This window comes from Beta vulgaris, chromosome 3, assembly GCF_026745355.1.
Source record: "Beta vulgaris subsp. vulgaris cultivar EL10 chromosome 3, EL10.2, whole genome shotgun sequence".
In the NCBI taxonomy this organism is placed as follows: domain Eukaryota; kingdom Viridiplantae; phylum Streptophyta; class Magnoliopsida; order Caryophyllales; family Amaranthaceae; genus Beta; species Beta vulgaris.
Genome location: NC_079204.1, coordinates 38,535,557 through 38,561,706, shown reverse-complemented (window position 1 = coordinate 38,561,706; position 26,150 = coordinate 38,535,557). Strand labels below are relative to the sequence as shown.

Below are 26,150 nucleotides of genomic sequence, written 5' to 3'. Positions count from 1 at the left end.
TACGGAATATATAGGCACACCTCAGGGCGCGTCCCTTCGCGGGCTTACCAAACGGTCCAATCGGCACCGTCTCCATCTTGAAAAGACGGCCCATGGAAGTCGAAACATCAAAACCTCTACAAATTCCAGCCAGCTCAACCACCCAGCCGGCATGAGCGCCATGTGGCAACTTTGATCGGTGCACCCTGCTCGGCGCCACTCGCTCGGTCGAGGCAACTGCCTCATACAAGTGCAACTCCCCAAATATCCAAGACCTCCGGTCGGACAAGAAAGAAACCCCCAGCTCTCCTTCCTTATCCTTCACTTAGTTAAATTAACTAAGTGCGAGGAGACACCTGGTCGACCTCTCCAGGGCTTATTAGCCCCTGTCCGAGCCGCGTCCGACATTGAGGAACCTGGTTGGTCACCTTGGGGCTTATTAGATCCTCGTCCGAGCAGATCTCCTTCCTCGTCCTTCACTTAGTTAAATTAACTCGGCGCTAGGAGACACCTGGTCGGCCTCTCCAGGGGTTATTAGCCCCTGTCCGAGCAGCACCCGACATTAAGGAACCTGGTCGGTCACCTTGGGGCTCATGAGCTCCTTGTCCGAGCAAGTCTCCTTCCTCATCCTTCACTTAGTTAATTAACTAAGTGCTAGGAGACACTTAGTCGGCCTCTCCAGGGCTTATTAGCCCCTATCCGAGCAGAGCCTGACATTGAGGAACCTGGTCGGTCACCTTGGGGCTCATTAGCTCCTCGTCCTTCACTTGGTTAAATTAACTAAGCGCTAGGAGACACCTGGTCGGCCTCTCAAAGGCTTATTAGCCCCTGTCCGAGCAGCGCCCGGCATTAAGGAACTTGGTCGGTCACCTTGGGGCTCATTAGCTCCTCGTCCTTCACTTGGTTAAATTAACTAAGCGCTAGGAGACACCTGGTCGGCCTCTCTAAGGCTTATTAGCCCCTGTCCGAGCAGCGCCCGGCATTAAGGAACTTGGTCGGTCACCTTGGGGCTCATTAGCTCCTCGTCCGAGCAGGTCTCCTTCCTCGTCCTTCACTTATTTAAATTAACTAAGTGCTAGGAGATACCTGGTCGACCTCTCCAAGGCTCATTAGTCCCCGTCCGAGCAGCGTCCGGCTTTAAGGAACCTGGTCGGCCATCTTGGTGCTCAACATCCCCTCTTCCGAGCGGGTCTCCCCTCACCTCTTTTACTTAGTCAAACAATCCAAGTACTTAGAGGTACCTGGTCGGTTTCCCCGGGGCTCTTTATCCTCTTGCCGAGCAACACCCAACATAGAGGTACCTGGTCGGACGCCTTGGGCCTCCTTAGCCTATTGTCCGACCAGGTACCCTCTTTTCTACGCTTGGCCCGCCTAGCTGTGGATTAAAGAGCCATCTGGTCGGCCCTTCGAGCTCACAGTTCTCTCGCCGAGCAGGTCCCCTCCGGGAAGCTACCTAATCGGCCACCGTGGGGGATGTAATTATGAACCAAAGCCGCTTGCACCTGAGAAAGGACACGGTCAGTCGTTCCGGAGCTGGTCGGCGCCGATCCGACCAGGTCGCCTTCCCATGTCTCTCGGTCAAAAATTGAGGGCTCATCATAATTCGGTCGGCTATGTGGACAAAGAAGTTACAACGTGGGTAATTACGCCACGAATGGGCATCACCCGGTCGGACGACCCCTCTGCCTTTTCCTGGTGTGGGGCTAAATGTTTGGGCCCATTAACCTAGTCAAGGGTCCCATGCCAGTTGGCACAGCCACACAGGCATCGTGGGTCCCACCCTTCATGACGTGGCTAGCAGTCCTTTGGGCTCCCAATGGGCCTACAAAGATCACTTCCAGAAAAGGCAACACCATCAATCCCTAGGAGGCCCATCCTATCAAAAAGGTCCTCCTAGGAATTCCCACTGCTATAAATACCCCTTGTCCCATCAAAGAAAAGGTATTGAATTCTTACCTAACTAACCATAACTTCTCACTCTAGACTCTCTCTCTACCTCAATCATCAACTAACTTGAGCGTCGGAGGGGTGATCCCGGAACAACCCCGGGGTAGTCTAACATGTTTTGTAGGATTCCGGTGAACTAGATAACCAGCTCAGGAACTATATTCTTGGATTCAGGACCTACTCAGCACAGATCATTAACCTTAATTTCTAGACAGAAACACTATGCTAGGAATTAAAAGTAATTGAAGTTTTGATAGTAAAATCAACTTTTGAATATATTTAAAGGGGATTTTAAATATTTTAGAGTTGCTGTATTTTTATTTAAGAGTATTGATTTTAGTTCATGTTGATTTCTAGGCGGAGAATATTCTGTAAGAGACTTTTAAAGAATTAAAAGTGGGTTGCTGACTAGTTTACACAAGGTACGTACATACCTGTGTGCTATGTGATTAGTATCATGATTTAAGGAGAAAAAGTTGTAGTATCATGTATAGGAACTTTATAAGTTCATATGTGATTATTTCTAGTATGATTGATGGTTACATGTTTTATGCCTGTGTGCAAGCATGTGATTTTGGGATTTATTATGAGTAAAGATTGTCATGTTTGTATGGAATTATTGATGCAAGCATTTGGAAGGGAACGTTATTTATTATTTCACATGGGGGAACTAATATATGTTATAGAGATTGAATCATGTTATTCATGTGTTCCCTTACAAGTATTATTTTCACTATCTTATGAGGACTGTGGGCCTTATTTGATAAGTTGAGAAGTTATACCTTTTTAAAGGTAAGACTATTGTTGGCTAGGTTCAACAAAATAAGAAAGATTGAGATTAAAAGAAAGTAGTCTTGGATTGTAAGTTGTGATCACTTATTTAATCCTAAGATAAAAGAAGTTCAGTTATGAATGATTGATTCGTATTTCTGTGATTTCTTGTATGTGTGTCATAACAAGTGATAGCATATAAATAACGTAAAGTGCAACGAGGATAGTTATAGACTTTAGACTGGTGCACGTCTAGAGTTGGATATTAGGAGTTGGGGTTCATGGTGAGCGTGCCATGGCTTTCCTGGGGGTGGATTGATCACCATTCTTATTTTTCAAAAAGGTTTCTCGATATCGCAGGTCATTTTGGAATACGGAGTCGCGCCCGTATTTCGTCTTCTTAGTGAAGGCATTGCTAGATAAGACAGCTCGGGTTCAAGTAACTATTCCATTGAAGTAATAAAAATACGTTTAGAGTTTAGTTCAGTAAAAGTTGTCTGCAGAATGTTATATGATTATATTATTATTTATCCCTGGCCCTGCTGCTATTCGCCTCTTGGCGGAGAAGTTGACTCGGGAGAGAGCTGAGTGTCCTGAGACTGTTGGGGAAATGTTTGAAAGACTAGCTAAGGTTAAGCCAACATACTTTAAGGGGCAAGCTGACCCAACCTTCTTAGAGAATTGGATTAAGGAGTTTGAGAAACTGTTTAAGGTTGTGAATTTCCCTAATAAAAATATGAGAGTGGGTCAGGTTGTGCTATATTAGGCTGATTTATGGTGGAGAAAGAGTAGAGCTAGATTGAGTGTTGTTGAAGGATTCAATTGGGATGCATCTGTGATTGCCTTGAGAGGGAAGTTTTACCCTGCCTTTATGAGGAAGCAAAAAGCCCAAGAATTCATTAACCTTAGGATGGGTAGTATGACCATCTCTGAGTACTATGGCAAATTCATAGCCCTGTCCAGATTTGCACCTGAGGTTGTAGCCACTGAAGAGCTTAAGGCTCAAAGGTTTGAACAAGGTTTAACTGATGAGATACAATTGGGATTAGGAGGTGAGACCTTTACATCCCTAGATACAGTGTATGGGAGAGCATCCCACGTTTGTGGGCTATAGTCAAGGAGACATAAGAAAAACGCGGTAGTAGGTGAGAAGAGGAAAGATGTTAATACTGGGGGAAACCAAGAGAATTTCAAGAGAAACCGTAATGATAATGGGAATTTCCAAGGGAGAAACAACCAAGATAAGCGCAACAACATCACTGCAAGAGTTGTAACAAAAATCACCTAGGGACAGACTATAAGGGAGACCTAGTGACTTGTAACTACTGCCAGAAGAAGGTCATAGAGAGTATGAGTGCTACTCTAAGCATGGTAAGGAGAAGAAAGGTCAAGGGAATAGTAACCAGGTCAGATCAGGGTCCAACCAGTTTGGAAACCAAGGTCCTACGCCTAGAGGACAACAGAATAATCAGGGGAACTATAGTAAGCCTGCAAGTGAGAACCCCAACCAAAGTAAGCCTGCGGGATAGATGTACATGATGAGTCGAAAGGAAGCTGAGAAATCTGCTAACGTAGTTTCTGGTAATTTTTCTGTTAACTCAGTCCTTGTTAAAACATTATTTGATTCGGGGGCAACTTATTCTTTTATAGCATCATCTGTCCTAAAGAGTATGGGGTTAGTAGATTACGAAGAAATTGACTTGTCTATTAGTATACCTACTAGAGAGATTATAAGGTGTACCAAGTTGTTTAGAAATTTGCCTTTGAAGATAGGAGATTGTGTCTTTCCGTCTGACTTAATAGAATTTAATTTGGGAGACCTGGATGTGATTCTAGGAATGAACTAGTCTTTACAAGGCCAATATCGATTGTGAGATTCAAAAGGTAGAGCTGAGAAACCCTTTGGGAAAATTGACCTCTTATAGACGTTTTGAGAAACCTAAGAAGTTTGGAGTTATTTATGTTATGCAAGTGAGGAAATTGATGAGAAAAGGGTGTGAATTATTTTTCTATAGTGTGCAGGATGTGAGTAAGGGAGTCGAAGTAAAGCTGGAGGAGGTCCCAATTGTGAACGAGTTTATGGATATGTTTCCAAGTGAGATTTCAGGTATGCCACCTGCTAGAGATGTTGAGTTCACCATAGACTTAGTTCCTGGAACTGCACCTATATGTAAGACACCCTATAGAATGGCACCTCCTGAGATGAGTGAGCTGAAAATGCAATTGCAAGAGCTGTTGGATAAAAGTCATATTAGGCCTAGTGCATCACCTTGGGGAGCTCCTGTGTTGTTCGTGAAGAAAAAGGATGGTAGCATGAGGCTATGTATTGATTATAGGGAGTTGAATAATGTAACCATCAAGAACAAATATCCTTTGTCTAGAATAGATGACATATTCGATCAATTGAATGGAGCGAGTGTGTTCTTAAAGATTAACTTATGTTTAGGATATCACCAATTAAGGGTAGCTGATAAGGATGTACCTAAGACTGCCTTTCGAACGCGTTATGGTCACTATGAGTTCACTGTAATGCCATTTGGGTTAACCAATGCTCCTGCTTTATTTATGGATTTAATGAATAGGATCTTTCATGAGTTTCTAGATAAGTTTGTGGTGGTTTTCATTAATGCATACTAATATATTCGAGGAATGAAGCTAAGCATGATGAGCACTTGAGGATCATTTTGGAGACATTAAGGAAAAACCAATTATATGCCAAGTTCTCTAAGTGTGAGTTTCGTTTGGAGAAGGTAGCATTTTTGGGTCACTATGTGTCTAAGGAAGGAGTCTCTGTAGATCCTGCTAAGATTCAAGCTGTGAGTGAGTGACCAACTCCAAAGAGCGTGTCAGATATTAGAAGTTTCTTAGGTCTAGCTGGCTATTATAGGAGATTTATGAGAGATTTCTCAAAGATAGCGAGACCTATGACCAACTTGATGAAAAAGGAGTCAAAATTTGAATGGAGTGAAAAGTGTGAAGAAGCCTTTCAAATCTTGAAAGATCGTTTAACCTCTACACCTGTTTTGACCCTGCCTGATGGGAATGAGAGATTTGAGGTATATAGTGATGCTTCGAAGAATGGCCTAGGATGTGTGCTACAGTAGAATGGGAAGGTAATTGCATATGTGTCACGTCAATTGAAACCTTATGAGGCTAATTACCCTACCCATGACTTAGAGTTAGCTGGCATAGCGTTTGCATTGAACATTTGGAGACATTATCTCTATGGAGTGACTTGTAAGATATTCACATATCATAAGAGTTTGAAGTACATTTTCACCCAAAAAGACATGAATATGAGGCAAAGAAGATGGCTATAATTGATTAAGGATTATGACCTAGACATTCAGTATCATGAGGGGAAAGCAAATGTGGTTGCTGATGCCTTGAGTAGAAAATCGAGTCATAGCTTGAGTACCTTGATAGTCCCTGAGAAGTTGTGTCGAGATATGCAAAGGTTGAGGCTAGAACTCTTAAATCCTAGGGAAAGTGAGGCAAGACTTAGCGCTTTATCTTTGGGTTTGTCAGTTTTCGATGAGATCAAAGAGGGTCAAGTTGGGGATGAGCACCTAAATAAGATCAAGGAGAAAATGAAGCAAGGTAAGGAAGCTGATTTTAAGATTTATGATGATGGGAGTCTAAGTTTTAAAGGGAGGTGGTGTGTACCACAAAAATGTAATGACCTTAAGACGCCTTATGTATGAGGGGCACAATACTCCATATTCTGTGCACCCTAGGGGTGATAAATTGTATAAAGACCTTAAGGTTATCTATTGGTGGCCAAATATGAAGCAAGAGGTAACTGAGTATGTGTCTAAGTGCCTAACCTATCAGAAGGTAAAAATAGATCATAAGAGACCCATGGGGAAGGTTCAATTTTTAGAGGTTCCTGGATGGAAGTGGGATTTTATTTCTATGTACTTTGTGACTGCCTTACCTAAAACGAGAAGTGGAAACGACACTATTTGGGTTATTGTGGATAGATTGACCAAATCCGCTGTGTTCATACCTATTAAGGAGACATGGAAAAAGAAGCAAGTTGTTGAGACTTACATTAGGCATATGGTGAGACTACATAGATTTCCAAAGGATATCGTTTATGACTGTGACTCTAGGTTTCTTTCGAAATTTTGGAAAAAGGTCCAATTAAATCTTGGGACAACATTGAAAATGAGTACAACCTTTCACCCTGCGGCTGATGGTCAGACTGAGAGGACTAACCAGACCATGGAGGACATGTTGAGAGCATGTGCGATTGACATTCAAGGTAGTTGGGAGGACCAATTATATCTGATTGAGTTTTCCTACAACAATAGTTATCATGCGAGCATAAAAATGACGACACCTTTTGAGGCATTATATGGACGGAAATGTAGAAGTCCAATTTGTTGGAACGACTTTAGTGAAAATATATTGGGGACAGAGTTTATTGAGGAAATCGTCAAGACTGTCAGACTGATTCAGGCTAGAATTCAAGTTGCGCAAGATAGACAAAAGAGTTATGCTGACTTGAAGCGACGCGAGGATGAGTTCGCCATAGGTGATAAGGTGTTCTTGAAAGTATCACCCACTAAGGGCGTCATGAGATTTTGGAAAAAGGGTAAGTTAAGTGCTAAGTATCTAGCCCCATATGAAATTTTAGAGCGAATTGGGAAAGTAGCCTATAGATTGGCATTGCTAATGGAGTTCGAGAAGAAGCATGACATGTTCCATATTTCCCAAGTTAAGGCGCTATATCCCTGATGAGCGTCATGTCCTAGAGCCTGAAAGAACTCAAATCGATAGTAGCGTCACATATGAGGAAAGACCGATCAAGATTCTCGACAGGAAAGTGCGTAGTACACGCAATAAGGACGTCCACATCGTGAAGGTACTTTGGTCTAACCACGAGTCTGAAGAGGCAACGTGGGAAGTCGAAGATGATATGAGAAAGAAGTATCCAGACTTATTCCTTGAGGTGAGTTACGAGGGCGTAACTTATTTTCTTTAAAGGGGATAGAATGCGATAAATTTCGCGCTTTTTGTCTATTTTTATGAGATTTTTATGCATATGTATGCCTATGTTGGGCAATTTGCACATATTAGTGCAAAAGAAGTAGATTCTCTGCATAAGAAAATGTGTTCATAAGTAACACAAGTGTTTTAAGTTAGAAAAAGTGTGCACAAGTGGCACGATTCTTTTTAAACTTTTGAAAAGATGAGTTCAAACTTTTGAAAGTAGCTGAGTTTTCGTGTCAAGTTTCGAGACGAAACTTCTTTTAAGGGGGGTATATTGTAATCCCCCGTAATTTTAAAGGATTTTATAAATATATTTTAGTATTTAAATATTTATATTTAAACATAATTTAGTTTTAAATGATTAGACTATTTAAAAAGGGTTGACTATTTTAAAAGTCAAATGAAATTATTTTAAGGATTTAAGAAAGTTAAAAATATTTTATTTAGGCATGCTTTAAAAAAGGTTTGAAATACTAATTTGATTTGGAAAAGAAGTCTAAGTGGACTTGAGGAACTTAAATTCTAAGTATATTAGGAAGGAGTCATATTGATGTTATGAATTCTAATTTATTTATCCTATTCATCATCAATTTTAATCAAGCTCAATCTCCTTTTCCTAAGCCCAAAAGGAAGCCTCCTTATAAGTATCCTAATACCCAATTATTTTACCTCACACAAGAATTATTTTCTCTCTCCTCTTCCTCAAACCACACGGCCAACCATTCTTTCTCTCTCCTCTTTCACGACTTTCTCTTCTTTCTGTCTTTCAAGTTATTTTTTCTTCTTCTTCAAGAAAACGTTTCTTTTTCAACAAGAAATGTCACAAAGTCTTCAAAGTCTCCAAGATTAGCACCGCTGCTGCTATCGTGGGTGTTCTGTTTCGGCGCCTCCATTATTCTTTTTCTTGTTGGTTAATTTCTTTTCTTCTTCCTCAAAATTCCATTAAAGACTATGTTTTTATGCTTTATTTTAATGTTAATCATGATTATTGGTTTTAATATACTGTTTTAATAAATAATCTTGATTCACATATATTATATATTATAAGAATACAAATTCAGATTTGTTTGTTAGTGTTAGGTTGAAGTTTTAATCATTAAAGAATGGATTTTTAGGGTGTTAATTACTAGAAAACCATAATAGTATGTTGTATACTATGAGATTGGTTTAGATTATGAATTTAATCATGTTTACATATGTTTAAAGAGGGTTTTATGATTTTAAAAGTTGCTGAAATTTCAAAAAGGATTTTATTTATGGAGTTTTGAGAATTTTAATTACTAGTTTGGCAGTACTATGCTAGGAATTAAAAGTAATTGAAGTTTTGATAGTAAAATCAACTTTTGAATATATTTAAAGGAGATTTTAAATATTTTAGAGTTGCTGTATTTTTATTTAAGAGTATTGATTTTAGTTTATGTTGATTCTTAGGCGGAGAATATTCTGTAAGAGACTTTTGAAGAATTAAAAGTGGCCTGCCGACTAGTTTACACAAGGTACGTACATACCTGTGTGCTATGTGATTAGTATCATGATTTAAGGAGAAAAAGTTGTAATATCATGTATAGGAACTTTATAAGTTCATATGTGATTATTTCTAGTATGATTGACGGTTACATGTTTTATGCTTGTGTGCAAGCATGTGATTTTGGGATTTATTATGAGTAAAGATTGTCATGTTTGTATGGAATTATTGACGCAAGCATGTGGAAGGGAACGTTATTTATTAATTCACATGGGGGAACTAATATATGTTATAGAGATTGAATCATGTTATTCATGTGTTCCCTTACAAGTATTATCTCTATTATATAAGGGAAGGGGGGAGCAATAGTGTCCTCTTTTGAAATGCCTATTTTGCCCCTCTTCCCTTTCTAAATTACAAAAGGAATGTCAAAATCAAAATCGACACTCAAAGAAACCTACAGAAATTTAATTTACAACACTCACTCACAAATCACTTAAAAGAAGAAACTTTACAAATCACTCATAAAATTGAGAAAATCACGTTATAAAAATCACTCAAATCACTCAAATAATTGGGAAACTTTATTAAAACTTAAAATTAACATACAAACTAAAACTAATAACCTAGAACGTCAATACATACAAAAACATTTACAAAAATTTACGTACAAATCACTATTCTCAAGAATCATTCACAATTAATGGTGGATCATGATAAAAATAGAGGTGCATTTGTAGTGAAATCGGAATTTAGAAGTTAGACAAGGAAAAAAGTTATTTACTTTTTTATAGTGTTTAGAATTTAGAAGTTATTACTGTACTTAATTCAAAAATCAACTAAAAAATTATAATATTAGAAATCAGAAATAAATTCAAAAAAATTTCTATTTTGTTCATTGAATTTAACTTTGAAAAGTAAAAAAAAAGACAAAAATATGGTGAGAGACTTAAGTGACAGAAACTAAACCAATCAAATTTTGCAACTAAAAACAATTATACTTCATATGTCTAATGTTCCAATTTTGACTCTTATGCCGAATAAAATCAAGTTTCTGTTTCGAAAAAAATTCAAGCACGCATCGCGTGCAAAAAATTATAGTTTTCAATATCTTATGAGGACTGTGGGCCTTATTTGGTAAGTTGATAAGTTGTGCCTTTTTAAAGTTAAGATTATTGTTGCCTAGGTTCAACAAAATAAGAAAGATTAAGATTAAAATTATTGTTGATATAAACTTCTCTTTATTTTATTACTTAATGTTGTATAATCAGATTTTGTAATTTTAAGTTGTAATTTAATTTTAAGTTGTAATTTAACTGAGCTGTAATTTATATATATATATATATATATATATATATATATAATATATATATATATTATATATATAATATAATATATATATGTATATACTTCCTCCGTTTTTTATTAGATGTTACACTTTTCAAATCACGGACTCCTAGGTGATTTTTGGAGAGGAGAGAGATAGAGAGGATGAAAAACAAAAGGGTACCATGTGAACATGTGATAGGAGAGAGATAGAGATAAGTTATTACCCAAAATAAAAGTGTAACATCTAATTTAAAACTTCCTAAAATAGAAAGTGTAACATCTAAAAAAAAACGGAGGAAGTATATAATATATTATATATATTATATATATTATATATATATATATATATATATATATATATATAGAAGTGAGTTCATGTGAGAATACATACTTACATGAGAAATGAGAATGAATTTTACGCGCTATAACTCTTATCAATAAGTGATGTAACTCTAATGAAAAAGTGATATAACTCGAAAAAAAAGAATATTAGAGAAAAAAAATTCAATTTTTTTTTTTCGAGGCTCGAATTTTTTTAGGAAGGTATAACTCTAACGAACAAGTGTTGTAACTTTAATCCAATCGTGAGGTTGAGATTCATTTTCATTTTACACTTGGAAAGTAAATTAAATTAATAAAGATAGTGATTCTCATGATCGATAATGTTTATTTTTATTATCATTACAATCTACATATTTATAGTAATTCAAATAAAAAAGGAACATAAATATTAACAGTTTTGTGGGCTGGGCTGGGCGATTTTGCCAGCAAGTTTTCATGAGATGGTCTAAATAATATTAGCCCGTGATCTGTCTAACCTCCACGACCTGCACAGTTTTCATGATTTTGGACCAGACTGTTCATGGACCTGACCTACATGACCCACGAGGCGGGCTGAACTAGCCCACACCGGTAGTCACATCTAATTTGAGAGACCATCACACGTGCTTGCATTATCACCCGACTTCGACTTCCAGCTGCGTGCTTCTCCAACACGCTTCACAACCGAAAAAGAAAAGCAAGAGAGATTTCACATGCACAAGGTCAATCTTGTCATTTCACAACAACCTTCTCAGCTCTCAGTTCTCACTTAACGTAAAGATTCAGACATCCACCCGCACCATCTGGCCTCTACTGTCTACTATTCTTCTGCTCCGCTTAGCCTTACTCAACCATATCATAAATTTCCTTTTTTCCATTAAATGCCTACCCGAATTACAACTTTACCATCTCTCCCACCACGTATCTCACATTCTCACGTACTTAAACGAGGCTATTTTCGTCTTTTCAGCACTGTTAGCGTTTCCTGTAATAATTTAAAACTTATTTCTTTTTTATTATCACGAAAAAGTATAATAATACGTGAAGCAAAGTTCATTAAGATAGAAGAGAGGAGAGAGAAAATTTGAAGGTACCGCTTTTCGTGCCCTCATCATTTACCCCCATTTTTTCCGCATTCAAATCCAAGTTAGGGTTTTTGCATTCTTCGATTTTCTTCAGATCTGTTCACTTCAATTTTTGATTCCCTCAATTGAATTGAAAATTATTGAATTTTTATTTATCCTCATACATTTTTGAGAGGATTAGATCGACAAAATACATTTTTGAATCTGGTATTTGTTTCTATCCCTTTCTCTCGATCTTATTTAACTTGTTTAATGTTTTCTATCTTGTAATGTGACGAATTTATCCGCGTTTTAGGGTTTATCTGGATTTGAATTGATTGAATTTTGGCTGATCGTAACACAATCAAATTTCGCCGGAAAATTGTGTGAAACTGAGTCGACGATTTCTTGTCGAATTACCTTTCATGTTTTGCTTTGGGTTCGAATTTTCTCCGACTTGTGAGTGTTTCGCGATTTTTGATCATAAGCTTTTCTATTTTAGGTTTTTCAATTTGGGAAATGTGTTGAAATTATGGATATGTGATGTTTGATTAGGTTTAACTTTTTGTGTGTGAATATTGAAGCTGGACAATTTAGATCTTGAAATTGGCTCCCCAACGTCGGTCACAGCGCCACATGGGTGGCCAGATGCAGCAGAGCAATGCCGCAGCGGCGGCAGCTCTGTATGATCAACCCGGTGCCTCCAGTGGGAATCTTTACAATGCGGGTCCCACTAGCGATGCCGGCGATGCTGTCATGGCTCGCTGGCTCCAATCCGCCGGCTTGCAGCATCTGGCCTCTCCCCTGGCTTCCAACCACATGCCTAATCTTCTCATGCAGGTATGCTATTCTTGCATTTAATCTGATAATCATTTGCTGGTTAATTGCTTCATCAAAATTGGTTTACAGCTGGGAGATTTGATTTTTATTATTGTGGGAACTGGGGTTTTGATCAAGGAAAGCACAGTCAAATTCACATGGCATGCTTATTTGGAGATTTTTGTTTGAGTTGAGTTTTTAGGAAATGTGACTTTGGAATGTTCCAAAAAATGCGACAATGTGAACGGTTTAGATAATATTAGCTGTTATTGATATTACCACTCATTGCGGAGTTTTTTGTTTATTTTCTAATAGTCAAGTGTTTTAATGCTCTTGAAGGGCTATGGAGCACAATCTACTGAAGAGAAGCAGAGGCTTTTTAAATTAATGAGAAACCTGAATTTTAACGGGGAATCTGGCTCTGAGCCTTATACGCCTACAGGCCAGAGTGTTTCCGCAGAGGGTTTCTACTCTCCTGAGTTCAGAGGGGATTTTGGAGCCGGGCTTTTGGATTTGCACGCTATGGATGACACAGAACTTCTGTCAGAGGTATTTTACTTGATAGTTGATACCATTTAATACCTAGTTTGCAAGGTTGTGCACTAAATGAAACCCTTACTTCCCTTCCCCTCATATTTCATCATCAAAACTGACTCTGATCTTACTCTGCTCTACTATGAGGTATACATGTTGCTCTTTTCCCCTGTTGTTGCTGACGGATTATTTCTTTTACCTATTTGTTGCCCCTTTTCAATGTTTTCTCTCCAGCATGTTATGTCAGAGCCCTTTGAGCCTTCGCCATTCATGCCTGATCCTACAACATCATTTGATGATGACAAAAATGTGATCCGCAACAAACAGCTAAGAGGGCAAGCACAAGCCGAAGCAGATGCTCCTGGTGCGCTGACTGCATTTGACAAAGAGATTGCTCCTAAAGAGAATAATGTGGCCAAGATAAGAGTTGTTGTAAGTCTTACTTGCAGAACATGTTAATCTTATTTCTTGCATCCACCCGAGTTCTTATGCTATTTTCATTCTTAGCTTGTTACTTCCTCTTTAGGCTGGTAAGAGGCTTCGTGCTTATTATTTTTCTATGACTAGATGCTGTCCTGTTTTGTCACTGGATTTGCGGGGTTTGGTTGTTGAGGTGTAATGATGTCATTTTCAAATTTTGGATTTGGCAAAGTTACCCATATGTCCTTTTTGGTCTTGCAATTGGTAACAAGCCTCTCATGCATCTCATTTTGGCCTTGGAATAGAGTGAAAGGTTAACCTATGTGTCTTTTATCAGAGTAGTTATATTTAGTAATGACCCAGATCGAAGGCCGGACCCGAATCCGACACGTCTGGAAAAATAGGACCCAAATCTAGATATTGTGTTCGAGTCCAAAACGGGTCCATTTTAATTTGTATTTTTTGCCTACTTTTTTGTTATAAATCCAATTTCACAACTATATTTAGCAATTCTACCACAAATTTGCAACAAATTCAGCAATTTACTTGCAACATTAAAAATGAACTTCCACAAGTAATGACAAATCTACTCAATTAAATCCCCAAAACTTTATCTCCAGGAGATGTGCTAAGTTGCTTTGTGATAGAGCCCAATCACCTAACCTCAGGCAGTCAAAGCTATAGGAATGATATACCCTCAACAATGGCGACTTCGGCCGCCTTTAATTTTTTGCAAATTATCGTATTATACTCCATGCTTCAACTTAGATAATTTCTTGCTTCAAGACTCATCAATTGCTACTCTAAAATTGTCTCTGTTGGATTTGGGGGGTGAGGATGGTGGGTGGCTTTACTGTATTTGGGGCATGAGGGATGATTGGTGGCGAGTGGAGAACAAGTAGATGGAGGAGAGAGAGAGAAGGGGTGGGGGGGGGGAGAGAAGGGGGAGGCGTGAGTAGGTCTAGGGCGTGATTCATTTTGAAAATTTATAGTATGGAGTTTTGGACTGTTAAAAAGGCTTAGAGTTAGAGCCAGTGTAACATAATTACCTAATTTCCCCACGAATTAGGATCCGAAAAAAGCAAACTATGGTCGGTTTTTGCCTATTTTTGGCCCAATTTGGACGAATCGTGAATTCAAAAAGCGAATTATGTTACACTGGTTAGAGCCCAAAACCACTTTTTTTTCTAAGACGGATCCGCGATTCCGGGTATCAGTCAGATAAGGATCCGAATCTGCAATTTGACGACAGAACCCGAATCCAACACGTCTGAAATTTTAGGATTCATATCCAAAAAATGGACCCTGATCCACGGATCTGGGACGGGTCTAAGCTCCATTGCCATCTCTAGTTGCATGTGAAGAGTATGTGTTGTTACAAGACACAATTAACGAAATAAATAACAATGAACAATCGCCACACAAATGAACGTGGTTTACTAACAATGTGTTAGCTACGTCCATATGCAGAGGAGAAACGGTTTTATTAGGTTTAGGAGAGAATACAAATTACAAAATAATAGAGGCAGAGGTTAACTATAGGGTTTATGTAGTACCCTAGTAATTAAACTAAATAGATGGCCTAAAGCCGAAACTAAATCAGACTCGATATATTAAATAACATATACTGAAAAGTTCAGGGGTGTTGCCCCCTAAACCCCACTAGGGCGTTTTACCCCTGACCCCTGTGCTAGGTTAATCCTAGCGCCAGATAGGTAATTCGAGGTATAGTTGAACAATACGTGGAATAAATTCCCCATGATGGGTGTTTTGGAGAAAACAGCCCCTTTGCTAACAGTTGATTATAATGAACTGATGGAAAGGGGAGTGGCATTATAGGTATGTCGGTTAAGGGTACCTTTGGGAATAAGTTAGAGTGTTTGTAGGACAGAAACTCTGTAAATAGAATAGATTAGGGAGAGAGAAACTATGCTGAAAAATTGGTGAGTGTTTTGGGTGACCTTTTAAGTGTTCATTTGTGAGAGAACAAGCCTATTAAAAATTCCATTTTTTTTTTTTTAATCTTCTTCCTTAAATCTGCCATAGCACTGTTAGCTTATTTTATTGATTTATGGAATTTTAAAGATTCAAAAGAGAGATTGCTATGGTTTGGCATGGAGAGGAAATGCAGTTGGCTTTTCTAATATATTTGAGATGAATTGATATGATATAAAACAAGCATCTAGTTTTCTGTGATAATTTTTTCTTGGTAATCTGGATCACAATTTTCGATTTATAGAAGAAAGTTGGGGATTTTTGAAAGCAAGTACAAATTGTAATTCTCAAGATGTTTTACCGTTTTCTTTTTACCTTTTTGAAATAGAAATGTATATTGAATTCCCTGATTTGTGTATGGCTTTTTTGACTATAGGATTTCTTGTGATGTCTGGTTTATAATTCTTAGAAAGATGGCTTTGCATAAAATATTTGGTTTCAACGGTTATTGAACACATGGATGACATATGTAAGCTGACACAACAGTGAAGTATGACTTAATGAACCTTGTGACTCACAACCTGGTCTTGTTTTGGTAGCAGTTGATAACAATTAATCGAACAACCAATGCCTAATCCTTGAGTAAGAAAACTTAGGGTGTTTTCGAGTTATATAATCAAGAGTATGGGATTTGTGATAGCAAGCGCCAATTATGATTGTAAGATGGTTCTAAGTAAGAAGGAACTGCATCTCTATATTTGTCGTTAGGATGTTTTTTTTTTTTTTTGTAATTTATAAATTTGGGATATCTAATAGTTGTTGCCCAATGAATGCAGCTTCTACTAAGAAATTCTTCTTTGGAAAAATATTTTAGTTCAATCAGATACCAAGTCATGACTGTTCTATCTAGGTTTAGTACTCCAGTGAGTCATGGACCTTGTGGCTCACATTCTGGTTCCTAATTTAGTTATAGTTTCTGTCAATTTATTTAATCATGAATGTGAAAATTGTAACTTGTGCACTAGATGGTACAGGGACTCAGGGAGACTATTTATTTATTTCTTGTTTGAAGGAGGTTGTCCCTACTTTCTGAGACTCTTCAATCCTTTCGTTTACCCTAATATTGGTCCTATCCACTTTTTCTATGTTACTTGACTGGCATTCTTGTTGCTGCACAGCCACACTTTTATTGACACACCACAGCATAGATAAGGGTATGGAATTCATACTTGACACATGACCTTATGACAGGATGCTTTGTGCCACAAAAATTACAAGGAAAGATGAGAGAGGTTGAGAGAGCGAAGAAAAAAGGGTGATTGTGATATTCTTTAATTGATGGATCTACAATCTTGAGATCAATACAGAGGTCTTAACTTGGAGTGGTATTTCTTCATTAAATCTGTATTCAAGAACTTGAAATGTCTTGCTTTGTACCTACAAAATTTGAGCGTGGAAGGAAGGACGTTCTGAATTCTGATATAGTGATATTTATCCCGTTATCCATATCAAACACTCATACCTTTGTCCTAATAACAATTTGCATAATATTAGTGCCAAAAGGCCATTGATGAGATGGTGATAGATACCGTTTAGCAAGAGCTTTTCATCTGTCTCTTACAGTTCCGATTGAGTCAAAAGTCAAGTAGTGTTTGGTGAAATATTGGTAAGAGGAAGGTTTTACTAATTGATGGTTGAGGTAGTGTTTTGGAAAAGCTAAAAATGTAGTTAGAGGTAGAGGTAGCTTTTGGTGTAGAATTTTTTTCCTTTTCTTTTATAACTACTAATTTTACCGGAGACAAAATTTTTAGCAGTGAAGTTCTACTATCTCCTTTTCATAATATAATAATCTACAACCTTTTCTTGTTGGGCGTTTCTTACTCACTGTTTTATTTTAATCTTTCTAGGATATAGTCCCCACTTTTACTCATCAATTTTCAAGATGTAATTTATATTTGCTTCTTTGCTGTATTATTCTCTCTCGTACTTTTTCTCTTCCTCTCTCCTTTCTTACTTTTACCCTGGTGTAAGTGAAAAGTAAGGTGTAGATTATTAAGTAACGGAGATAGTGCCATGTTAACATCTAACAGGTACCAGCTGGTACAACACAGCTAAGAACTACTGGAATAACTTTTGTAAAACATGGCCCATTACTACGCTTGCTTTTCTTTTTGGTATCGTTATGTGCAAGAATAGGTTGCTGGTGTAGTGAATTACATGTTTGCACTGAGCTCATGCATGCTCTGAATTCTGAATCAACCCTAGAAATTATGTTCCCACATCTCATAGATTATACATATCTTTTATGTTTCTTTTTGACAGTTTGAAATATATTCAGAAAATTTGCAAAAAATTTGAATGCCATTTGTGATAGGAGAGTAGCCAAGTGTTGATGTGTTATAGGTGGATGGTGTTTTAATGTTGTGGGATTCTGGCTTATAATGCAGTTGTTTTTCCTAGACCTTGTTATCGACAATGGTTCATGTGCACATTCGATCAAACAATTGAAAGGCTGTAATTCATAAGTTGCATGTAAGCATTATGTCGGCTTTAGTGCATTGCTTGTCTTGCAAGTTGCTAAGGAAGAGAGTCAGAGACCTACTTTATAACTTCCAAGGGATATGTGGAATTTTTAAAGTTTGTGTTGGTCTTTTCAGGTGCGCAAACGGCCTTTGAACAAAAAGGAGCTTGCTCGGAAAGAAGATGATGTAGTTACTGTTTATAACAATGCTTTGACTGTTCATGAACCCAAGCTAAAGGTACCTATATGCCTTGATGCCTTTGAGAGTTATTAGTCAATTGTTTTATGGCATTTTGAGCTTTGCTTTAGTTTAAGTTAGCTGTGTTTTTTTTTTTGTTATGGTGATTTTTTTATCCTTCATAATGTCATATCTTTTATTTGTGAAAATTTAGTACTGATCTAACTTTTGCCTTCTCATGTGAAAGGTGGACTTAACCGCATATGTTGAGAAGCATGAGTTTTGTTTTGATGCTGTTCTGGGTGAGCATGTAACAAATGATGAGGTACCACCATATTGCTTTCTTCTTAGACTTCTGGTTGTGCTTATTCTGATGGTCACATACGCTCCTCTGCTTCTTTTCTTTTTTTTTTTTTTTTTTTAAGGTTTGAGGGTATAGGTTGTGCTTTTAAGTTTTAAGCATGTGTAATCTGCTTTGGTTTTCTCTCATTTTTTCTTCTATCAGGTATACCATGGTACTGTTGAACCAATCATTCCAACCATATTTCAGCGTACAAAGGCAACATGCTTTGCCTATGGACAAACTGGTAAGTAGGCCATTTGTGTCATCAATCTATTTAAATATATAAGATTTAGGTTGGAGAGTTATATCCTCACTTTTGGAAATGTGTGATCTACTTCTGACTTATACCAGTTTTTCTGCCACTTTTTGGTTCATTCAAGTTGGGATAATAGTAGCATTTTGATTGCCTCCCGCATTATTTGTGATAAGATATATTATTTATCAGATTTCTGTTGTCAGGATTTCCATGTGTTTAGCAGTTTGCTGGTCTTTAGCAGAAGCATCTTCTTGGGGATTTGTGATTTTTTCTTTTTCTTTATTGTATAATTATACTGGAGGATTAACTTGTAATTCTTCCTTATTGTCGACCCTCCCACTGTTGGAACCAAAGTTTAGAACAGTTTAGCCTGAAGTATCTGCTTTTACGAGCTTTAGGAGGGGCTGGGAGGGGGGAGCTGGAGAATTGTTGTCGCACTTTAATGGTTTTGAACCTTGAAAGTAATTGCTCTTGTAAGCATTAATATACTGCATGTTCAGGATTGTACATTGAGATATGTATTTTCCATGTTTAAATGATCACCAGTGATGTAACTATCATTGTATATTTAATTTTCAGGTAGTGGTAAGACATTTACAATGAAACCTTTACCTATCAGAGCTGCTGAAGACCTTCTGAGATTGTTGCACCAACCTGTTTATCGTAACCAAAGATTCAAATTGTGGCTCAGTTACTTTGAGATTTATGGAGGCAAATTGTTTGATCTCCTTTGTGATAGAAAGTATGGTTCTTGTATATCAACTAACTTATATTCATGTTTCCCAATTTGGAATATAGTTGGAATGGGGTTTGAATAGCTTAGCTCACCTCGATAATTCAGATTCTGATGATGATCATTGCTAATATTTGCTTCACTCTTTGACACTTGGTTTTCCATACACTGTCCCAGTGTGTCTTAAACTTGTTTTCTGGTGTAGGTGGGTTTTGGATGACCATTGTAGTTTGCTTGGAAATTGTATTCTGATATATTTCAAATTCACCTGCTTTGCATGCTTCAGTAATTTATGAATGATCTTGCTGGAATGCATGGTAGTATTTTGTTGCAGCATCTCCTATCAGGAAAAATGGCTATGTAACTTTTTTCTTCTGGTCATATCTCTTATGCAGAGCTCCATGATTTTCCACTGGATACTATCTTGTATTCTGTATATTCAACAGAAATCATACATGGTATACTTGAGTACTTCAAGAGCTAATAGTTATGCTTATAGAGGCCGGGATTAATGCAATGCACTGTAGAATTGTGGATACATAAATGATACTTAGACTGAATAAGCAACTCTTGCTATGTTTCTGTAGGAAGCTCTGTATGAGAGAAGATGGGCGGCAGCAAGTTTGCATTGTTGGACTGCAGGAATTTGAAGTTTGTGATGTGCAAATTGTTAAAGAGTATATAGAGAGAGGGAACGCATCTAGAAGTACTGGGACAACAGGTGCCAATGAGGAATCTTCAAGGTCACATGCTATCCTTCAACTTGTTGTGAAGAAGCACATTGAAATAAAGGATACAAGACGAAATATTGATGGTAATGAAGCTAAGAATGGAAAGGTTATTGGAAAGATTTCTTTCATCGATTTAGCAGGAAGTGAAAGAGGTGCAGATACGACTGATAATGATCGACAAACAAGGTGCTTTCTTTAAAAACAATTTGCTTACCCTTTCTACCGTGCTCCTCTGAAATGGTAACAAGGGTGCAAACAAAAGTTTTGCTGGGCAGGGGGGTTCCTCATGACAGCTGATCTAGCTTTGATTTTTTAGTCTGCACGATATGTAAAGTTACTAACTTATACTTCTTCTGTTTTTTTAATTGCAACTTATCTTTTTCACGGACCACAATGCAAACTTTGACCATTAGTATCTCTAGTTATGTTTTTGTAAAAATTATAAAAAGTTCCACTAAATTTTTTTTATAAAGTTGATATCTGGAAAGTACAAATTAAGATGAATCTAACAATATATCACTTGATAATTAATATTAATTACATGTGAATACAGATACGGTCGAAGTTTGTCAACTTTGACCATGAAAGATATTGTGCAATTAAACAAGAACGGAGGATGCATATTGTTTTACTCATCACTCTTCAGTTGCACCAGCTGTTTTTTTGTAGTCAATTGGAGTATGAAATCTTAAGCCGTTATAGACAAAAATAGGGGAAAGAGAAAGCGTAATAGGTTAGAATTATCTTTTCATTGTGGGGTGGGAAGCGGAGGGCAATAAAGAGTTTTTATTACCCACTATAGTTAAGAATAAAGATGCATTCTCTCTTCAGCTTTTTTTTTGCTCAAACTCTGAACTTGTTGAGACTTACTTCCTCCGTTTCATAGAGAGAAAAAGTGGGGGACCGTCAACTATTTTAGAGTGAAAAAGTAGCGGACCCACCAACTATTTAAAGGTATTTAAGAAAGTTCGGGGGTAAAAGGAAGTCCATACTATATGATATGTAGCAAGTGTTGTGAGATGTCTATATTGGGGAAGCGTAGCAAGTATTTCGAAATACAAGAAGTCTTTTTATAAGCTATTGGAACTTATTCAATCTTATTGGAACTTATCAGAACTTGTTATACCTTAAACTTATTTGTTTAAGGTGAAGAGACTGCACTCTTACTTTGCTCAGGCAATTAACCCCCTCGTATCCGCAGTTCTGCACTTTGCCTTTGATCTGGCCTGTGTATGACGGGATAAGTAAAGCTGTTTCTTTAGATTTGAACATATCATTCAGGAGTTTTGGAGTTGGATATATGCTGAGATTGGATCCACTTATCCACGTTGAGCAATATAATTCTGATTTTTTTTTCAATCTGTTTAATCGAAGACGACTATGATATGATTTAAGATCATTTATCATTGCCTAAATAAACATAACTGCATTTATCGGGTTATGTCCAGTTAGTAAGATTCAACTCTGTCGTGTCATAGGAGGTTTGTGGATGATCTTTCCGTGGGTGATATTGTACAGAGACTATTTGCTATAACTCATCTGATTTATGTTTCATTGTATTTTCAATGTAATCAAATTTTTTGTTCCACTTGTTTCAGGATTGAGGGAGCTGAAATTAATAAAAGCCTTTTGGCTCTTAAGGAGTGTATTCGTGCACTTGATAATGACCAAAATCATATTCCATTCCGAGGGAGTAAACTCACTGAGGTTCTTCGTGACTCCTTTGTCGGCAACTCAAAGACTGTCATGATATCTTGCATTTCTCCAAATGCAGGCTCATGTGAACATACACTTAATACTTTGAGATATGCTGACAGGTACCATTATATATTCTAATTGTATGTTTCCTAGTGCATAGACCATTATATAAATTGCATTGTTAATGCGATGGACAGGGTAAAAAGTCTTTCAAAAAGTGGGAATTCGAAGAAGGATCCATTGTCAAGCTCACTACCAAGTGTGAGTGAGGAATCTTTGTCCGTGCCAAGTACACAAGTTTTTGCTGATGTGGAGGTTGTTCAGGAGCGTTCAGAGGCTAGAGCAGCTGATGTCAGTAGAAAAGCTTTAGAGAAGGAAAGCTTGTCTTACAACCCTTCATCTGATTTTCCTTCAAGTTACAGCTACAATGCGAGGAGTGTGAATGGAGCTACTTCTGGATCAACCGATGGTGATAAACTTGAGATTAGAAATACTTACAGTAGTTCTCCTAGTCAAATGACTCACTCAACATTTGCTCAAAACTCCGCTGATGTAAAAGAAAGCATTCAGAAAGTATCCCCTCCTCGCAGGAAAATCTCAAGTAGGGATGAAAGAACAGAAAAGCTTGGAAACTGGCTTAAGAAGGAGGGGGGTGGGCCCGATTCATCAACCGTGACTCACAAATCTCAAAGTATGAGTACTGCAAGTACAAACAGTGTTCCATCCAGGCATTATGAACCTGAATCCTTTGTGAATGATGGAAATATTGATGCAATATTGGAGGTTGGATTTCCTTTTGTGATATGAGTTTCTCTTTTTTGCTATGTTTAACTTTGGTTTTGATCTCCAATTGTGTTTCTGGTTCCAAATTTTGACTTATATGGAATATCTGTTTGTTGTTTGCTGTATTCTATATCTTTTGCTTTTCTCGAATGTTTTATAAAAATATTTTTCTGGTTTCTGATAGGAGGAAGAAGCACTGATTGCTGCCCATCGGAAGGAGATAGAAGATACGATGGAGATTGTTCGTGAAGTAAGTAGCTTTACAACTTTTTTAAGTATTTGGTGAAGAGCTTGTTTGTATTTTATATTCTGCTTTTTGAATTTGTTTTACGGGGGAAGGAATTGTGAACACAAGAATTCTATCGATTTCCATGAAAGAGATTTGTCTAAAAGCAATGTGCAAATTAGTTATTCGAAAGATTAATACCACCTCAAAATAATGTAGGCTATAAAGTCACGAAAATCAGCTATAAAGCATCATGCCAGAACGCTACTATATTTTTGCCTCCCCCCCCCCCCAACATTTTCTATGACTGCTGATATCCACGAGCTTTAACTCTTATTTATTCACTCTACAAGGAGTTAGGGGCATCTTTTAGGATGATTAAAACTTTCTTGCTTCTACTTGTATCTTCTTTAGAGTTTAGGTGTGACAAACTGCAAAATAAAACCGGTGGTCTTTGCAACTTTCATAACATTGAAATGTTGATTTCCTCCAAAAGCATAGAGCAATTAGTTGTAAGCTTTGAGCTGGTTGTATTAGCTGTTCGTGTGAAGTGTTTGGTAGATAATTGTTAGCTGATTGGACTTTATTAGGTGAAATGACCAATAAAGATATTAAAATAATTTATTGAAGGGGCTATTTTTGGTAAAGGAGTAAATTTGACCAATGTTAGGATATATTTATTAGTCATTAGACAACTTAATTCATAAACCTCGATTCCAAAAAGCTTCTACTAGTAGCTTTTTCAAAATTAGTTTTATCCTCTCTTAGCTACGCACTCCTATTAGAGGTTTGGACTAGCAGGGGTGGTTTTTGGTCCATGCAATCACGACGACGGAATAGGGCCCCCAAAATATAAGGGCCCCAAAATATATTTATTTTTAATTGTTTGAAGAAAAGACAAGAAAAACATTTGGATCGGTAGTAAGAGTGTAAGAGAAGGAATAATGAGAACATGGAATTCATCAAAGTTTTGTTGTTTAAACTTTTGAAGGCCATTAGCCAGTTGTAAATACGAATCTAAACTTTTCTCTTTTTTGAACTACAAATGAAGGGCCCAATTAAGGAAATGGTACAGGGCCTATATTATTTTTGCCCATATTTGCACCGACCCTGTGGACTAGTCAAACCTTTGTATTTATCTCAAACCTCTCTAATTACCTCAAAAGTCTCTCTCAACCAAAACTCATTTAGTTAATATTATAAAAACAAATAGGGTTTATATATAGGGCGCCTTGTGTTTTAGTCTTTTCTATGTTGTACCCCGAATGTTTTTTTTTTCTTTCCTACTTGTACCCTTAAACTTATTATTTGTTTTATCCTCTATTAATCCAACGCTAAGTTTTCCATTTATCATCATATTTTCAATTCTTTAGACATACATTAGGAGGAAAATTTTCCCACACAAAATTTATCTTGCTGCTCCATTGTGCGTCCAGCCCTTTTAAAGCCGAAATATTTCTCTCCCTCCTAATGCAAGTCAAAAGAACTTGAAATAAGACACTAATGGAGAACTTATAGTTGATTTAATGAAGGGGTACAACATAGAAAAAATAAAAAAGTTCAAGGGTACAACTTGGAAGAAAATTAACATTTGGGGGGGGGGGGACAACATAGTAAACACGAAATCACATGGGTATCCTATAGAAACCCCAAAAATATATTAATCGATATGTATGAAAATGTTGGCATACTAATGAAATTTTTAAGACAATATGTTCGTTTTTTACAATTTAAGTGATATTGATGATCAAAGCTTGACCCTTGAGAAGTGCAGGTGTCTTATATTTTGATATAGAGGAAGTAGCTTTTATTGAAACATGTTTGTGGGACTAGCTTTTACAATGTTTAACAGCAGCAATCTGCATTTGTTTGTTACAGGAAATGAAGCTTCTGGCAGAAGTTGAGCAGCCAGGGAGTCTAATTGACAACTATGTAACACAATTAAGTTTTGTGCTATCTCGGAAGGCTGCAGGTCTGGTTAGCTTGCAGGCTCGGCTTGCCAGATTTCAGCATCGGCTTAAAGAGCAGGAAATTCTTAGCCGGAAGAGGGTTCCACACTAATCATGCTGTTTCTCTGCTCCCGTAAAGAGACCTCCTGCTGTCGTGTAGTAATATTCTACGTCTCCAATGCACCTCGCTCAACACTTACAAGAGTTTTACAAGATTTTATTGGCTTAGTGCAATGAGGAAGCAGTAATGTTACAGGTCACTAGTGTGTGTCCTGCTCAAGCTTCTGACCCAGAGAACTGTGTGAAAAGGTTTGCGTTTGTTGTGGTTCTTGTGGAAGATGTTCATGTAGTCAAGTGTATTATTTTGGTGGTGTGTGATGTGCTATAGACGGACTTGTAGTCTGATGAAGGTTGATAGGGGGAAAAGTTCACGCAACACTTGTGTAGTGAGAAGTGGAAGAAATATTTTAATACCCATCATGTTCTTTGATTCATTGAGTTCCAATTTCTCTTGTAATTTGCATATAACCACAATGATGGGAAAATAATTGAAGAACATTAAGTTGACCGGGAAATTCTTCTCTTGTTTCTGATTTGACTTTTTAGTTACACTCCGAAGGGATTTGCATGCTGTGGCGTTATCTTTACATCAAGGTACTCTCGAAAATTTACTCCTTAAGAAAGCAGCAGCGAAAGTTAGAATTGGTTTGGCAAAACTTTTTAATATACTTTTTTCTATTGCAACAATTTTCATATATAGAAGTTGTATATTGCCTTAAAAAAACTGTTGTATGTTAATTGTATTATATTAATTTTTTATGCCTTTTTGTATTATAGTTGTGGTGCCTTTTGTCCACTATTTCATTGGTATATTTAAACTAAAACAAATGTAAATAAATTTGATAACATTAAGTTTTTAGAATTGAGGGTGTCCACTATTTAGAGTTTTGGAGTAAAAAGAAAGTTTTAGATCATTGAGTTTTGACTAGTCAAAAATTCTACGAGGGTTTATTAAATGAGAGTTTTAGAGAGTTGGAATAAAAACTTACAAAATGAAAAAGCTCTTGATCTGTAAATAACTTTTTTGCCTCTATAATAATACTACATATATGTATTAAAATGTCTATAAAAACATTCTACACAAACAAAT

General features: G+C 37.1%; 1 protein-coding gene across 3 annotated transcripts; it reads left to right on the top strand.

Annotated features, from left to right (window-relative positions):
* The first annotated feature begins 11,846 nt into the window (after nt 1–11,846).
* LOC104884771 (kinesin-like protein KIN-13A) lies at nt 11,847–25,836 on the top strand. 3 transcript variants are annotated; one of them, XM_010669462.4, is made up of 14 exons: nt 11,847–12,102; nt 12,191–12,333; nt 12,459–12,714; nt 13,033–13,242; nt 13,462–13,659; nt 18,240–18,341; nt 18,529–18,606; nt 18,787–18,868; nt 19,460–19,622; nt 20,201–20,530; nt 21,943–22,161; nt 22,240–22,825; nt 23,010–23,075; nt 24,930–25,836. In XM_010669462.4, the coding sequence occupies exons 3-14, from the start codon at nt 12,511–12,513 to the stop codon at nt 25,110–25,112; spliced, it is 2,421 nt and encodes an 806-aa protein (XP_010667764.2). In that variant the 5' UTR covers nt 11,847–12,102; nt 12,191–12,333; nt 12,459–12,510; the 3' UTR covers nt 25,113–25,836. The 3 variants fall into 3 exon arrangements, with proteins under 3 accessions (XP_010667764.2, XP_010667765.2, XP_010667766.2); XM_010669463.4 differs by having other exon boundaries at nt 12,430–12,714; XM_010669464.4 differs by having other exon boundaries at nt 11,876–11,900.
* Nucleotides 25,837–26,150: the final 314 nt, after the last annotated feature.

Excerpts from the sequence above, each read along its gene's own strand:
- LOC104884771 (XM_010669462.4), top strand. The coding sequence starts at position 12,511 with ATGGGTGGCCAGATGCAGCAGAGCAATGCCGCAGCGGCGGCAGCTCTG. Across the intron at positions 18,869-19,459 it reads CTTTGCCTATGGACAAACTG|GTAGTGGTAAGACATTTACA; the intron begins GTAAGTAGGCCA and ends TTTAATTTTCAG. Across the intron at positions 23,076-24,929 it reads CGATGGAGATTGTTCGTGAA|GAAATGAAGCTTCTGGCAGA; the intron begins GTAAGTAGCTTT and ends TGTTTGTTACAG.